The sequence below is a fragment of the Gnatocerus cornutus genome, chromosome 7 (assembly GCF_029298725.1).
Source record: "Gnatocerus cornutus isolate USDA-ARS CGAHR chromosome 7, icGnaCorn1.1, whole genome shotgun sequence".
Lineage (NCBI taxonomy): Eukaryota > Metazoa > Arthropoda > Insecta > Coleoptera > Tenebrionidae > Gnatocerus > Gnatocerus cornutus.
Window position 1 is genome coordinate 12,313,123 of NC_142239.1, and position 16,651 is coordinate 12,329,773.

Genomic DNA, 16,651 nt, shown 5'->3' on the forward strand with positions numbered 1-16,651 from the left:
TTTCAACTAAAAATATTAAATATTAAAAAAATAATTTTACAAATATCTTTGAGTCCTGACCTGATGGAGCAAAACGGGCTTCGGATTCAGAATCAGAGGGCAATTCTACAATAAAATGACAGTTTAAAATCGTACAAAATCGTGCAATAAGAGTTCACTACGCTCGCGCGTTAATAAATCGGGCCTCCAAAGCAGGTCCCGGGTTCGATTCCCACTGAAGTCCCGTTTTTTTTCTTTTTCGCAGCGGCACAAATTGTTTAGGTGGTCGCCACTAGTACTTTAAAAATCAATTATTAATGAACGATCAGCGGAAATTTTATTTATTCATTCCTGCCAATTCCATTTATGCCTCTATAATAAATTCACGAGTTTCCTAATGGCCCGTTCCGTTAATCGTTCAATTAAAAATAAAGAACAGACGCGATCCTTTAGGAGCTGTTAAAACCAAATAATTAAAGAACGCTACAAACTTTTCTAATTTATCGCAATTTTTCCCCCGCCTCGTTTGTCAATACGCCCCCATCCACCCCGTTCCATTTCACATAAAGAATTGGAGGCGATCGGTTAATTCAAGGGATGAGATTGGCTAAGGTGGCGTAACGACTCGAAGTAAACACATCTCGTTTCTCCCGGAGTTTTTATTTTCCCGTGACGTGGCCGGGATTGGCAAGGTCCCGGATAGAAACCGCCGCATGGGAATTCGAAGGCATCCAGGTCGGCCTCCGTATCGGCTGCATCGCATCATCCCTGACGTCCCTGGAGTTTTACGCAATTTTCACAACACCATTATCTGTGTATACCCTCGGTAAAATGTAAGACACCTCCCTGGGGGCGGCGCGGGAACGCCAGTTTTCCGATCCGAGTCGTACTAATTTTATCGCGCTTATCAGTACCGGCACTTATTTTTTTACCTGTCAAGTTTGCTGGGAGGATGACGGGCTTGCCCATCTCACCGGCGTCGCTGACAGGCGGCAGCAGCACCTGGCGGTCCTCTTCGACTTTCGGCGGGGGCGGCGACGGCTCCCGTTTGAACGGCAACACTCGCGGCAGTGCTTCCGGTTGATAGTTGGCGGGGTCTAAAGGCACCGCTATTCTATTCGCGTTTCGATCGTCGTTGTAGAGCAGGAAAGCTATCGTGAACCACGCCGTACCCACTACCACTATCAGTTTCAACAAGAACGAACGTTTCCTCCACAAGAGACCCATCTTCAGACGTTTGAGACAACGTGCTTTCGGTTCGAGGCGGAGGGAGGTTCAACACACGCGCACACACGCACTGTTCCACGTCTTTATCTTCTTATCTACACTTTCGGATTAACATTTTGTCAGAGAGATAGCACTGGGTCTAAATGATAACGAGTTTTATCACAGAACGGTGACGACAGGATCAACATAATTCGCTTTTTCCTATTTGATTATGGATGAGGTTGCTGTTGTGATATGTGATTCGAGCTGGATCCATTCCTGGAACAAAAATGAAAGTGTCAAAATGTGACAAGGTCTCACTAGATAATAGCATAGAAAAAAATGATGCAAGAGCGCTGATTTCAAAATTGAAAGCACTTCAGCGAAATGAAAAATCAATACGAAATGAGATTCGAGGTTCGATAAAGTCAAGATAATCTCTTGTAATACGTTTGCCGGGTTTTATTTATTTCCGAGTTTTATCGGTCATTACTAAATAAATATTATTCTTACCGCTACTGTTTCAATGATTTATCAATCGTTGTTTCATAATTTGGTGGCACTGAACAATTTAAAACTGACATTTGGAATGACATTTCGAAAGTCATGGCATCTCTGATTTATTTTTTAAATGTTTACCCTAGTAATTTTTACCGGTACCAGTTGGCAGCAAGCGTTTGACCTTGATGCACCAGTTTGCAAAAATTATTCAAATCTCTACTATGGAACAAATTTTTGATTAATTTATTAATTTTAATTAGAGATGATTATGTACATCGCAACTTTAACAACGTGTTAACCTTAAAAATTGCTACATTCAATTTTTTTTCCCTTATTGTGTCCCCAAAGAATTAAAAGCCTGATTTACACCCAAGAACTTTCGAAAGTTTACACAGGAGAGTAGACAGATAGACTTTACACCAAAGTATTATTTATTACGTTATTTAAGTTGTTTTTTCGCTTTTAAAATCAAAATCAAATCAAGGCCGACTATATCCTTAAGAGGCCTGTTCGCTCGGGCCTTTTAAAAGTTCCTGTCAAAAAGTGCGGATTGTGGCGCCGTCTTGTGAAATTTTCCACTACTACTGGGACAGTCGTTGTCACTAACGAGACAAATAGGTTATGTTGATTTGTCAATTACGCCAGTAGTTACACTGTTTATCGAAAATAGGCACTTTTACGCTAATATTGGGAACGCATGATGACTCTCTACGCCAGGCGCGTGAAGCGGGTTCGAAGAGAAAGTCTGACAGCCCTTATCGGTGCGGAAGTACCAACAGAACTCCCTGCGCGAGACTCCGCGAGGATTTTGGGGTAGTAATCGACGGATACATGAGATTTTCTACAATAAAGCGCAAGCGTTCCACAAAGTGATACAGTTTAATAAGAAACAATCCGTGGAAGGTAGTCGGGTGATGCTATGCCATGGAGATCAAAGAAATTCGGTCTCAGTAGTTAAAACCGCGTTAGCCAAAGTGAAAAAAAGGCGAGGTACTCGATCAACAACCCCCCTAAATGAAAAAGAACGAGACGCACACGGCACAGCACCCACCGTTTCTTCTAAACTGCGGCATCAGGGTCAAGTGGAGTCCTGAACACGAAGTAACGAAGACAAAAAGAGGAACTTAAAGACACCAAAACGATGAATTACGATTCGGAAAATGATTGACAGCGGAGATTTGACAATTCAGTTATTCGAATTAGCAGGTAGGTGACGCCACAATTCGCACGTCCATGGTTTGCTAGACGGGAACCCGTTTTAATAGGGAGCGAACAGGCCTCTTATACGGATAGAGTCGGTCTTGAATCAAATTATAGAAAAAATAGTAAATAGAATGCCAAGTCACTGTTTTTTTGTGGTTTTTTCCTTGTTTGCACCTCACTCAAGACAATAGATGGCCTTCCCATCGAAATTTTAAAATTTTAAATTGAAACCTAGCAATAAAATATAGTACAATGAATTAATAGATTATTCTAAGTTACCACTTAGTAAAAAATTGTCATTGCATCACAAGTTTTTTCACAAAAAGTAATCATATGAAGCTGTGCAGTGTTCAAACGTGTTTCAAACCTGGCCCTAAATTCCACCGATTTCCAAATCCTGGCAAATATTATGAGAGGTTTAAAGAATGGGTGAAGAGAACAGGCAACAGAAATTTAGAAGCTTTAGATTCAGGCAAAGTGTTCATGCAGCACACTGTTCACGACATTTTACTTTTTCCGAATTTGGAACAAACGGAAGGCTTTTAAATTCAGCAGTTCCCAGTCAATTAATTCCCTTCGGTACTCTTTTATGTAATGTAAGTTCAAAACTACTCACAATCATTTTTTCTAGATGATTGTGTGTCAAAAATTCAAGAAAGAAGTACTTAAGAAGTTACTGTAAACGATAACCCAACCACTGAACCAGGTGACAAAATCTGTAGTCGAAAAAGAAGCCCTGCACGAGATCTTTTCGAACAACCACAACGCAAAAAGTATAAACGAAATCTGTCACCAGTTAGAAAATCATGGTTTTTACAAAGTACTATTCGAAAATTTAAAAGATGCCACATTGAAATTGAACATTTTTTAAATTCTCTAGATTTTCTTATTGTTTTTCTTTCTTGTTTCTTGTTTCGTTTCTTGTTCCTTTTAGATCAACAGTTTTAGATTCTCCTCCCTATTTTCTCTACATCCTCAGTTCGTTTCTTTTTAGATGCTCTAGATTTTCTTCGGATTCTCCCCAAATTCTATTAATTGTTTAGATTGTCCTTAGACTTAATATTGATTTTCTTTCTCTAGAATGTAGATAAATTCTCGTAAGTCGCCTTCTGTCTCTTTAGATTTTTCCTTAAATTCCCTACAGTTTTAGTCTATTCTTCTTGGATTTTCTTTGCTTTTTCATTCTGTTTAGGATTTCTATACAGGAAGATAAAAAAAGCGCCCGCTACCAATCATGTTGCAGCTAATTTTCTTTCCAAAACACAAAATTGAAAACCAAAATAAAATTTGTGCTTTTTTAACTAAGATTCAAGTTTTCTTTTTTAAACAATCAAACTTTATTTGCATAACAATTTCATTGTTGGAGATTCGATTTTTTACAGTTAATGATATTCAGTATCCGAAAAAAGAAAAAAGTGCTTTAAACCAAAAACCTTAAACTTTTAAAATACCATTTCTTAACTTTTTAGAAAATTTTTCGATGTAAAGCTTTGAAGCACATGAGCGAAAAGAGTGTAGATGGTTGAAGATTCCCATTAAAAAACCCAAAAAGTGATGTTGATTATTATCTTCGTAACAACAGTCCACTCCTAATCATGCTTAGTTACGAAAACTGCTAAATATAAAATTTTATTAGGAAGTGTTTAGCAGCATGGCCAATTTTCCCTTTGAAAAAAATTCATATTGTAAAAACGAATAGATTTAGATAAATTTTGCTTTGATTTCTGAGATGGTTTAACAGAAGAACATGGCACTTCTATTAAGGGTGCCTTTTTTTCATCACCCTGTATTTAGACTTTACTTTATTTATCATCGAATTTTCTAGACTTTTTTTTAAATCCTTTCTACATCCTTTTGATTTCGTTTAAGATTTTTTTCTTAGAATGCCTAAATTGTCTGCAATTTTCTTCTTTAGAATTTCTAGAAGCTTTATCAATTCTATCTGAATTCTCATTTAGATTTTCTTTATATTCTATACAGTTATCGATCTATTTTAATTTAATTAACTCTTTAAACTTTTCTAAAAATCCCTAACGTTCATGCTTTAATTTTCTAAATATTAATATAAATTTTCTTCAGTTTTTGTTAGATAATTTTTGAAAGACTTGAATTTTTTGTATTTGATTCTCTTTGCCTGCTATTCTATTGTTTTTATTTAGATTTAAGTTTCTACTTTATTTTACAGATTAATTTTAGATACTCTCTAGTTTCTCTACAAGCTAATTTAATTTTTTTATTTTTTTTATATTCTCGAGAATTCCCATAAATTCATTATTTTTATATTTTATATTCATGAATTCTCTAAGATCTACCAACGCTCTTTGATTTTGAGATTTTATAAATTCTTTAAAATCCCTTTAGACTTTAAAATCACTTAATATTTATAAAATTCCTAAATTTTCTTTAGAGTTCTTTAGGTTTTTCAAAATCCTAATAATAAATAAATAATTTTGTCTTACAATTAGTTTAAAGTTTCTATATTTTATTTCGATATTTCCTGTTTATCTTTTCAAATATTTTTTTATATGTAGATTTTCTTATTATCTTCAAATTATGTTTACATTTTTGTAATTCTCTTTAATTTTTTTAGACTCACTAAATTCTTTTTGAATTATTCTATTTTCTTGTTATCCTCCTTAGATTCTGTTTAAACTTTCTAGATTCTCCTTGGATATTTAAGATCTTCATATTTTCCGAATTCTCTTTAACAGTTTTTAAAATTTCCTTAGATTCTTCTTATATTCGTAAAATTTTTCTTAAATTCTCCAAATTCTTTCTTATATTACTTAGATTCTCTGAATTCTTACAAATTCTCTTTATATTTTCTCTAAATTCTCTTTAAGTCATTTTTCTTTGTGCAGATTCTTTTTCGTTTGTGAGTAAAATTTATGTAAATAAAACAAAATATAAACCTCTACCACTTAAAAAAACGATTTACTCTGAAACCATTGATTTTCCATTCTCCGCATATTCGTTTATCGAGACATTTGTTGCACTTCTATTTCGACCAGCAATCTAGGTCGAGACTGTCCGGAATGCTCGAACATATTTCCGGTTATATTGCCAACAGAACTGTTAAGATAACTGAAATATTAAGACGACAATGTTTGCTAACAAGTTTCGATATTACTCCAACATTATGTATACCGCGTGTTCAATTAAAAAAGCGATCAATTCGACGTTGAAGTTAAATATCAAATCCTGACATGCGTTTATAAGTTTTCTCATCGAATTCCACTTGTGTGGAATTGCCAAGTTTCTAATACAGAGCCCATTCTCGAAAATTTATCGCCCAACTTAATAGTTTCGTTACATCAGATAAATTAACTTTATTCAAATCGTAAATATCTAGTTAAGTCCATTTACCAGAACAATGATTAAAGCGAAGTTTGCACAAAATGGTTATGCTTCCATTATAATTATTTTAGCAACAACAAAACACATTATTCACAACAATGTTCTAGTTTAGTCGTGGTCGTCTTTAACGTACGGTCACTAAATAATTGCATTCAAAATTTATAATGCACTCTTGTTAGGGTAGGTTACTGCAATGACATGCACATTGCACTGAATATCCGATCATTTTGAAATGGAACTTCTGGTGCATTGCACATTTAGCGGGTACTAAATTCTGTTGTGAGGTATTTGTATTAAGTTGTTACATAAATGGGAATGTTCCAGAGAAACAATTCAATTCCGGTGATGTATTTATTGCAGAAAGAGTTCTGGTCAAAAATGTGCAGACCCAGAAGACCTCTCTGCAAATTAAATTATAACAAAACAATCCTCGGAGATAACTAAAAACACTCTCCAACCAACAAATTGATGATGATTAATAGCCCAAGGACGTGATTCCGGAGCCCGGACTCCGGACTTGACAAAGCGCCCTCCAGGGAGATAATGCACGCTCGAAAAAGGAAAAATCGCCCAGACATTATTCACTTGATTCGAAATCAAATTGTTGCCTGCTTATGTATAACAAGTCCAACAAGTCAGTGGCGTGCCGTTCCACCCATCCATCATCCTCCCGGAGGTTCCGACTATGGGTTGTTCCGGGTTTCGTAAACACAATGGATACCGAGAGAAGCACACTCTAAATATTATTTATCGTAGCACAAAAAGACTGGATGGACATAGCGTTTGATAAATGACGTCATTATGCGGTAAATGTGAAATATGGAAGTGTCATGGATGTAAAGACGTGCACGGAATTGAGGAAATTGGTGATGACGGGATTTTTGATATGTTTATTGGAAAAGGTTGGGAGGCGATGCGGAATTGATTTAGAGACGGACAAGTCGAGCGAGATTTTCGGATAATCCGGAAAAGTCAACCATTTGCTATTGTTATAACGTGGGAGCAAAACGTGGAAATAATAATTGGGAGGAGAGTAAATAAATTCACTGAGTGGAAATCAATGAATATTGGAGATTTTAAAACAATTACTGAACGAAATTAAAACTGAGCCTCTACATTTAATTTTTATACTCAATTATTGGGGAAATGCGAACACAATATCAATCAATTTATTGATATTTTATATAAACATGAAATGTAATATTTTGTTTGAAATTTATTCCGGTTTTATTTCGCGACGATGTAATAGAATCGCTCAGCAAGATCATAAAATGGAATTGAAGTATGTCGTGATCTGTCTGGGGGGTGATTGCAATGACGGTGACCCAGACTGCTTCATGGGAGTGTCTGCAACTCTAAATCCACAAAGTACATATTAACTTGCGTTCACATTGATTGGAAGTCCTTCCAAATTTTAATTTTTAAAATCCTCTGTTTAAAACACTCTCAGCAAGTTCTCGGACAAGTCAGGACAAAAATTCGCCAGAATTCTTTAAAATACGGCTAAAACAATGAGATTTATTTTTAATTTTATTTATTAAAAGTGGTCAATTACAAAATCTCATTTTGAGGATAAAAAGTTCCAATTTTATTAAAACGGCTCTAAATCTCGAAGTTATTAGTTAGTTTTTATGAGACTCGAATTCTTCTAGTTTGCATTTTCGACACTTTTAGGTCCGGTTTAAAAGAGCTAAATTAAATCTTTACTTTGAAATAAATACTTAACGTTGTGTTGAAGTAACACGTGACCGTTTTTCCTCTAACCAAATGTTAATAATTCATTTCAATAAAATTATTGTGTAAAACGGCTGTTTGGATCTTTAGGGCCGATTTACCAAGTGGAAAAAAATAAATATTTAATTTCGACAACATATTTTAACATGTGATTGTTTTCGACCAATCAAATATAAAAAATGTTAACTTTATTTCGATTAAAATGTTGTGTAAATCGGCTTTTAGAAGCTAAATAAAATCTTTAATTTTGATTAAATACCTGACGTTGTCTTAAAGTGAAATGTGACCGTTTTTCCGCCAATCGAATGTCTAATCGTCAAAATAACTGCGAAATTTACTAAGTTTCAATAAAATTGTTGTGTAAAGCCATCTTTTGAACAGTTAAGCCCGGTTTACAGAGTTTAAATTCCTGCAAAAAATATAAAAGACTGTTAAATCTTTAATTTGGATGAAATATTTATTTTTACATTGTTAGAATAAACATGTGATCGTTTTACGCCAATCAAATGCCTAAAATCTTCAAATTAGATGTGGGATTAATTTTATTTCAATTAAAATATAAACATGCCTTTAGAAGCTAAATTAACTCCATAACATTGTGTTAAAATGACATGTGATCGTTTTTCCGGCAATCAAATGTCAGAAATCGTCAAATTTTGTGCAAGATTGACTTAATTTCAATAAAATTATTGTGAAAAACGGCCCTTTAGATCCTTAGGCTAGGGTTACAGAGTTTAAATAAATCTTTAATTTCGATGAAATATTTTAACATCGTGTTAGAGTGACATGTGATCGTTTTCCGCCAATCAAATGTCAAAAATTTTCAAATTAGGTGCGAGACTAACTTTGTTTCAATTAAAATATTGTGTAAACCGACCTTTAGAAGAAAAGTTAACTACCTAACATTGTGTTCAAGTGACACGTGATTGTTTTCCCGCCAACCAAATGTCAGAAATCGTTAAATTTGGTACAAGATTAATTTACTTTCAACTATATTATTGTGTAAAGCGGCCCTTAATGTCTCATTTCTGTTTTTGGCGCCCTCAACTTTCTTTAGATTTTTTGAGTTTTTGTATTTCTTGAGTCTGCTCGATGCTTTGAATTCTTTGAAGTTTCCAGAATTATGAAGCACCAGCATCCTTCAGGATATTTAGAGATTTTTCAGGACTTTGCAGAGTCAGAAGATAATTTTAAAGAAACTTCTTGCTAGGATCCTTCAGGACATTTTCACATTTTTTAAATTCTTTGAATCTTTTTGTATTGCTTGGATCTGATAAGAATATTTCAGAATTTTGATTTTCCGTTTCAAATGCCTTCTGGTAATTCTTTTATATTTTTATAAAAAAATATTTAGCCGGAATATGTTTCCATTTTTCAGATTTTTTTTATTAATTTGACATTTTAGAATAATTTACATTTTTTTAATTTAAATTTTTCAAATTATTTTAATTTCTTTAAACGATTTTAAAATTAATTTTTAGTATTCTGTACATTCGTTCAATTCTCCAGCTTTTCTAGATAGCTTCTAATGGTCAGACAGAATTATTTGAGCGTGATGGCTTTTCAGTGCTCGTCAAAGTTTCAAAGAGCTGTTTATATCCTTTATAAGTCCTCAGGATCTTCCGGGACTTCTAAGGACTTAATGCCTCATAGACTCTTCCAGATTTTCACCCTTTTAGTCATTTCTGACTGTCTTAAGTGTGAGAAATTACAAACTTAGACGCGCAATTTTAGAAATTTCGTTGTTAGGACGAGCCAAGAAATTCAGTATTTTTACTTTTTTTCATCTTTTAACTTCTTCTTCTTCCTTTACTTGTTATATGTACCGAAAATCTAAAGAATGCAACAAGAAAATAAAATAAACGAGGAAATATGCCAAAAAGCGTTATTCAAATCCTGCTCTCTAGCAAATGCGAAGGCGGCATTGTACCCGAAGTTTCGTCAACTCATAAACTCGCAATCAATATTTTGATGTTTCCCACTTTCCAGAACAAATTAAATTCCCCAGTTTATCTGTAAAAATTAAATTTAACGACTCAATTAAATTTACTCAAGACGGTATTCATTTCAATTTCCCGTCCAGAGAGCAAACTTACCATTTTGCCTGAATATTTCGTCCGATCGACCGGTTTCGTGCTGATCAATTTCTGAAGTTAATAACCTTCGAATCGATTCCAACTCGTTTTTTATTTATAAAAAAGCCAGAAAAATGCACCAGAATTCATCGCGGCGTTGCGAAGCTGGTGGAAACTAATTTTCATTAGCAACTTTTCGCAGAACTAATGGAGGCTTTATTACATTTTTTGGGCTTTGTCGGTTTTTGGGCCCGAGAATCTCATTCGGAAAATAAAGAAAACGGAGAAACTTTGTATGATTTTAATGCGTCGCCGACGCCCCGGTAAATTTTTAATGAAAGAGCGGAGAGAAAAGAAAGTTTGGAAGCTATAGAGATGGGGAAGAGATATTTCCTCGTCAAGTTTAAATGAATCTGTTAATTTTTAAAGAGTTGAGGAGCAAATTATGTTCCTGACAACGGTTTAATTCAGTTGTGATGATTACGACGCGGATTTGAAAAAATCTCGGTTTCTTTTCCGCCAAGAAACGACCGGCGCGCCGCTTTTTAATTTCGTTGAAGGTGAGCAGGGTCGTGATGAGAAGTCCGGGTGATGATCACATTTCTTGTAACGTGTCATCTCTCTAACTATGGGAAAAATCTCCATAGATGCAATTATTATCGAATTCAAAGGTTACGTTTTTTCGATGCTCGATAAGGTCGCGACCTACTGAACTAAAAGCTAATTAATTTTAAATGAGTGGACACGTACCCATTTTATTTTAGTATTGACTCCTCGACAAAATGAGTTATTTTCATTATCCACACTGCGGCCTTGGAGGCGGTTTAATGGGGAGAATGAAGATTACGTCAATTTACCCGTTCGGGAATCGAATGGGGCGTGAAATGAGACGACCGCAGACGCGGATTTTTTATTGTTGCTTGTTTTGCATCCGATTTTTTTCTTTTCCTCTTACTTTGAGATTACATCAGCGACCTTCGGGATTTGAGGGCGATTTGAAAGATCGGATTCGTGTTTAATGTTACATATTAATTCGGTAAGGTCGCGGATAAAGATGTCCTCTTGGAATTTTGGTTGAGTTGCGCTCTTTCCTCTGGAGGATTTTTCTGGGAGTTGGACTAATTATGATGAATTTTAATTCTCTGAGGAAGACGTTACGTCTCTGAGAACGGAAGAGGAAGTGCTTTATGGTATTAAATAGCAGAAATCGCGAAAGTAACGTTAAAAAATCTTGAAAATTTAAAAACATTGGTTACTTACAATAGACTAAAAGTTTAGATTTTGCTCTAAAAATTTTGTAAAATTTTTATTTCTAGTTTTAAAATCTTGAAATTTAACAGAGTTATTAATCATATCAAAAGTAGTAACTCCTCCAAATTTCACTATTGTATCATTTTAATTATTAAAGTTACGGAACTTAATTGAAAATACTGGAAATTTTAGATTCGCTCTTGAAATTTAAATTTGTAGAATTTTTACTTCTAGTTCTACAATTTTCAAATTTAGCAGAGTTAATAAACATGCCAAAAGTAGTAATTCCTCCAAATTTCATTACTTTACCAGTTTAGTTATTAGAGTTACGAAATTTAATAGAAAATGCTGAAAATTTTGGATTCCCTCTAAGAATTAAAATTTGTAAAATTTCTATTTCTAAAATTTTGTAATTTGACCAAGTTAATAAACATATAAAAAAAAGTAATTCCTCCAAATATAATTATTGTATCATTTGAATTATAAAAGTTACGGAATTTAATTAAAAATACTGGTTTGAAGTTTTGAATTGTTCGTTTTAAAATTTCTATTTCCAGTTCTAAAATTTTATAATTTGAGATATTAAGCATACCAAAAGTAGTAATTCTTCGAAATTTTATTATTAAGAAGAAGCAAAATTTTGTACACCCTTGGCGTTGGTAAAAACAAAGAAGAAGCTGAAAACCGAAGATGAAGAGATACAAATGATGTCAATTTGACTAAAAAAATAAACGTCACTTTCCCGTCCCCTAGATATCAGCCCATGAAAGGAAAACAATCTCGCCAGATTAAAATAATTCAATTATTAAGCATCTCGAGTTTTATTACGTTATTTTTTATGGATTCCCCACCGTTCAAGCAGACAAAGCAAAATTCTCGGACTCCTTTAGACTCGTAAACTGGTACAACTGTTGTTTCAAGGGAATTTTATAATTCGCTAAATGCATCTCGTGCTAATTTAGAGAATTTACGATGGGTTTTATTAGCGCACTTAAAGTTTTAGTAGTCGGATCTAATTATCCAATACAAAAGAAAAATTCCTCTGGAGTTTTTCCGGGAGAATCAAGTGTCATAAATTAGGAGTTATCTCCGGATTTCGGGGATTAATATTGTCGGATCTGTAAATCGAACGGTATTTTTTTTATTTTAAATAGGAAGATTTTATGCGCGGGAGCAGCTAAACGATCCATTAAACGTGATTAATAAATTTCCTAGAAACTGCGGTGAATATAGATTACTGTCGATAGGTTATGTGACATAAATTCCCGGCTTTAATTTACTGTTCACTTTTACGAGCTGCGAAAAAAGGTAATAATGAGCCATTGTGGGCACAAAACGAGCTTTTTTAACTACTTTTTAGCTCACTGGCTCACAGTTCTCGCAGTTTAACTAACTAAATTGGAATTGCTGAACTTTTGATTTATTGTGTATATACTTAATTGAACGATATTCTTATCTTATCTACAAACAGTTGACTTAAACTCAAGTGGATAATGATATTATTGGATTGAGTTATTGACACCAGAATGAATGATTTTGCTAATAGACTTTTAAAACATTGACCTATTATTGGCATTTTTGTCATTTTGGGCTAATCCTATTGATAAGAATATTTTCTTGGATTAGCTCCAAGAATTAAAATTTGTAAAACTTCTATTTCCAGTTCAAAACTTTTGAAATTTAGCCGAGGTAATAAGCATGCCGAAAGCAATAATTTCTTTAAATTTCATTGTTGTACCATTTGAATTATCAGAGTTATGGAATTTTTTCAAATATGCTAGAACTTTTTGAATTGCTCTAAAAATTAAAATTTGTAAAATTTCTATTTCTGGTTCTAAAATTTTGAAATTTAACCAAGCTAATAAACATGCCAAAAGTAGTGATTCCTCCAAATTTCATGGTTGTAATGGTTGTACAATTTGAATCATCAGAGTTATGAAATTTAATCGAATATGCTCGAAATTTTTAATTTGCTCGAAACATTAAAATTCGTAAAATTTCTATTTCTAGTTCTAAAATTTTGAAATTTAACCAAGCTAATAAGCACGCCAAAAGTAGTAATTCCTCCAAATTTCATTGTTGTGCCATTTAAATTCACAGAGGTATGGAATTTAATTAAAAATATTCGAAATTTTGGATTCGCTCTAAAAATTTAAATTTGTAAAATTTTTATTTCTAGTTCTAAAATTTTAAAAGTTGGCCGAGGTAATAATCATGCTGAAAGTAATAATTCCTTCAAATTTCATTGTTGTACCATTTAAATTATCAGAGTTATGAAATTTAATCGAATATGCTCGAAATTTTTAATTTGCTCTAAAAATTAAAATTCGTAAAATTTCTATCTCTAGTTCTAAAATTTTGAAATTTGGCAAAGTTAATAAACAAGCTGAACCTAGTAATTCCTCCAAATTTGATTACTGTCACAGTTGAATTATCAGAGTTAACAAAATTTAATTGAAAATGTTGGAAATTTAGGATTGATTCTAAACATTAAAATGTGTAAAATTTCTACTTCTATTTCTAAAATTTTGTAATTTGGCCATGATAACAAACATGCCGAAAGTAGTAATTCCTTCAAAATTTATTGATGTGTCATTTGAATTATTAGAGTTAAGGGATTTAATTAATAATGCTAGAAACGTTTTATTGGGTCTGAACATTAAATTTTGTAAAATTTCTATTTCTAGATCTAAAATTTTCAAATTTGGCAAAGTTAATTAGCATGCCAAAAATAGTAATTCCTTCAAAATTCATTATTGTATCAGTTCAACTCATTATTACCAGACTTACAAAATTAAATTAAAAATGTTAGAAATGCGATAGATTGGTTCTAAGAATTAAAATTAGTAAAATTTTTGTAAAATCGTCAGTTTAGACCTTTTTTCTTGTCGAAAAAAAGAAGCGAAACTTGCTGACCTTTCAAACATCTTGAAATCTTCAGATGCGCCATTATTCAGCGAATCCCGGAAAACAACACACCACAAGTTTATTTGTAACATTCAACAATTTGTCGTAGACGTCGGTTCGCCGCCCCCGAAATTTCGTAATTTCTTTCGCCCACGCTTCTCATCCGCCGAGCGTGTAAATCTCGTTTTCCTCGTAAGATATAAGGGTGTTAAATCCGCTAGGGGTTGAAAAAACTGATGACTTACAACAGAGCAAATCAAGCAGACGCACACACAACAACACCTCATCCAACACTAGCTCGTCTTCGGCTATTTTCACCGATAAAATCTCCAAGGTCGTCATTGATACATTCGCATCCGAACACTCCGGGAGTGTAGAAATCCCCGGAGTCGCCTCAGGGATCGATTCCTCATTAATCCGTGCCTGGATAAGTCACGTAACCATTAGCATAAGTGCGTTTTCCCCCGTGGAAAACATTAGCTCCGTATGCGTGTGTGTTTCCGGAAGCGGAAACGAGACACGTATAAAAAAAGGGCATAACAGTAAAAGGGTTTCGGGGAAAATCCGATGATTTGATTATATCGGGCTGTTAAAACAATAAAATGACGCAGTTAAGGGCGGCTCCACGGGGGTGGAAGTGGTCATCTTTGACTAAATCAGGTGGCGCTTTGCGACCTTTTTAACCCTCATTACTGAACTTGGCGAAATGTGAAGACATAAATCTCTGGTTTCTTTGCAAATAAAGGAAAAACTAAAGCTGTAATCTTCTTGAAAAGCCGTAACTGGGTTGACCTTAAAGATAAAGTCGAGAAAAATTCTCGAGGGACGCATTTGTTTCCAGACTACAGGAAAATTACATGCCGAAATGTTACGAAACAAACTTTCATACAGCTGGAAACATGCGGAAATTATAGGCTGAGGTGACGGAAAAATCGCATGCAAAGAAGCGCCGCTAGGAATTCATTTGCACAAAGTTCGGACTAATCGATTTATCACCGAGCCGAGACACATTCCAATTAGCTAATGAAAATTTGTATGAGCTCTGTATGTTGTCTCTATGCTAATAGACGTCAGTCGGAGATTAATATGCATTGCGCGGAACGTGTAGTAAGATCTTCTTATTGCTTACTAATAACATGTCTAAACATAACGGAATAAATCAACAAAATTTACGTAAATCGTCTTTGGTTTTACCTACACCGGCGAAAATATCAAATGAAATGTCACTTCTTTTTCTTACGGCTTAAAGTCGTTGCCCGAAAACATAAAGAGACAGACAGACCTTAAACGTATGTCACTGGAAATGAATTTTATATTTTTTGTTTGTGCGGGGCTTTGCTTGAAGAAAGAATCTGTCATCCAAAAGTCTTTGCAGAATTTTTTTAACAATGACGCCGAATTTTAATTCAAAACAACAAAAAAAGAAATCTAAAAGTAGAATCAGAACAAAAATAAAAAAGACTTAAAGACAACCTGGAAAAAATACAAGAAAAGAGAAAAATATAAACGAAATCTGAAAAAAAAATCCTGGTGATGTGAGGATAAATCAAGCAAATCTGAAAAATTTTATTGAAATGTGAAAACAAGTGCAATGAAACATAGAGACTCTAAACGAATCTAATAAAAATATAAAGCTAAAAAAAATTTCTATTGATAAACTAAAAATTGCAATGAAAAAAAAAAATAACAAAATTTACCAAAATTTTCATTTCATTGGCATTTCTTTATTCGGGGTGTGATTTTAACAAAAACTGTCGAAAATATCACTCTTGATTGTCTCATTAAATGTGCCAGTTTAAAAAAAAATGGACAAAAAATTTGAATTTTCAGAAATTTTATTTAGAGAACTCCGAAAATTTAATATAATTATTTCAATACTCTGTAATTTGTTCATTTTTCGTGTCACAAGAACGAAATTTATACACGTGGTTCCTCTTGCTTGTTCTAGTAAGACTACCAATGTGCAAAAATTTAAATCGAACAGACAAATTTTTAGAAATTTTTGATTTATAAACAAAAAAAAACAAAATCTACGAAAATTTTAAAAACTTTGTAATTTCTTTATTCTTTTTTTTTGAGATCTTGGAAAAGCTAATTAAATTTTTTCAACACTCTGTAATTCGTCCATTTAAGAAAAACATTTTTGAATTCTTTCAGATTCACCGAATTCCATTGGTTCTTAAAATTTCCGCTGCCTTATTGTTTCCTTAGTCTTCATATTTTTAACCCACAATTCCTTTTTTATCATTTAAGGTCCTTTAAGCTGTTTTCTCTTTAGATAATTGAGCTAGATCCCAGGACTCCTTTGGGTATTTAACATTTTTCATTGTTTCCGCAAAATTTAAAGTTTTTTTATTCTCTCAAGTTTTTAGATAATTAGATTTTTGCCTAAAGATGTTCAGGAAACTGAAGATTTGATATTAATTCTCCAAATTCCA

General features: G+C 33.4%; 1 protein-coding gene across 1 annotated transcript in view; it reads right to left on the bottom strand.

Moving 5' to 3' along the window:
- Pgant9 (polypeptide N-acetylgalactosaminyltransferase 9) overlaps positions 1–14,513 on the bottom strand; it is a 62,532-nt gene extending 48,019 nt beyond the window's left edge. Inside the window, 2 exon segments of the mRNA XM_088041095.1 lie at positions 912–1,464; positions 14,459–14,513. Coding sequence (XP_087897221.1) covers positions 912–1,206 — 295 coding nt within the window. The 5' untranslated portion in view covers positions 1,207–1,464; positions 14,459–14,513.
- Positions 14,514–16,651: the final 2,138 nt, after the last annotated feature.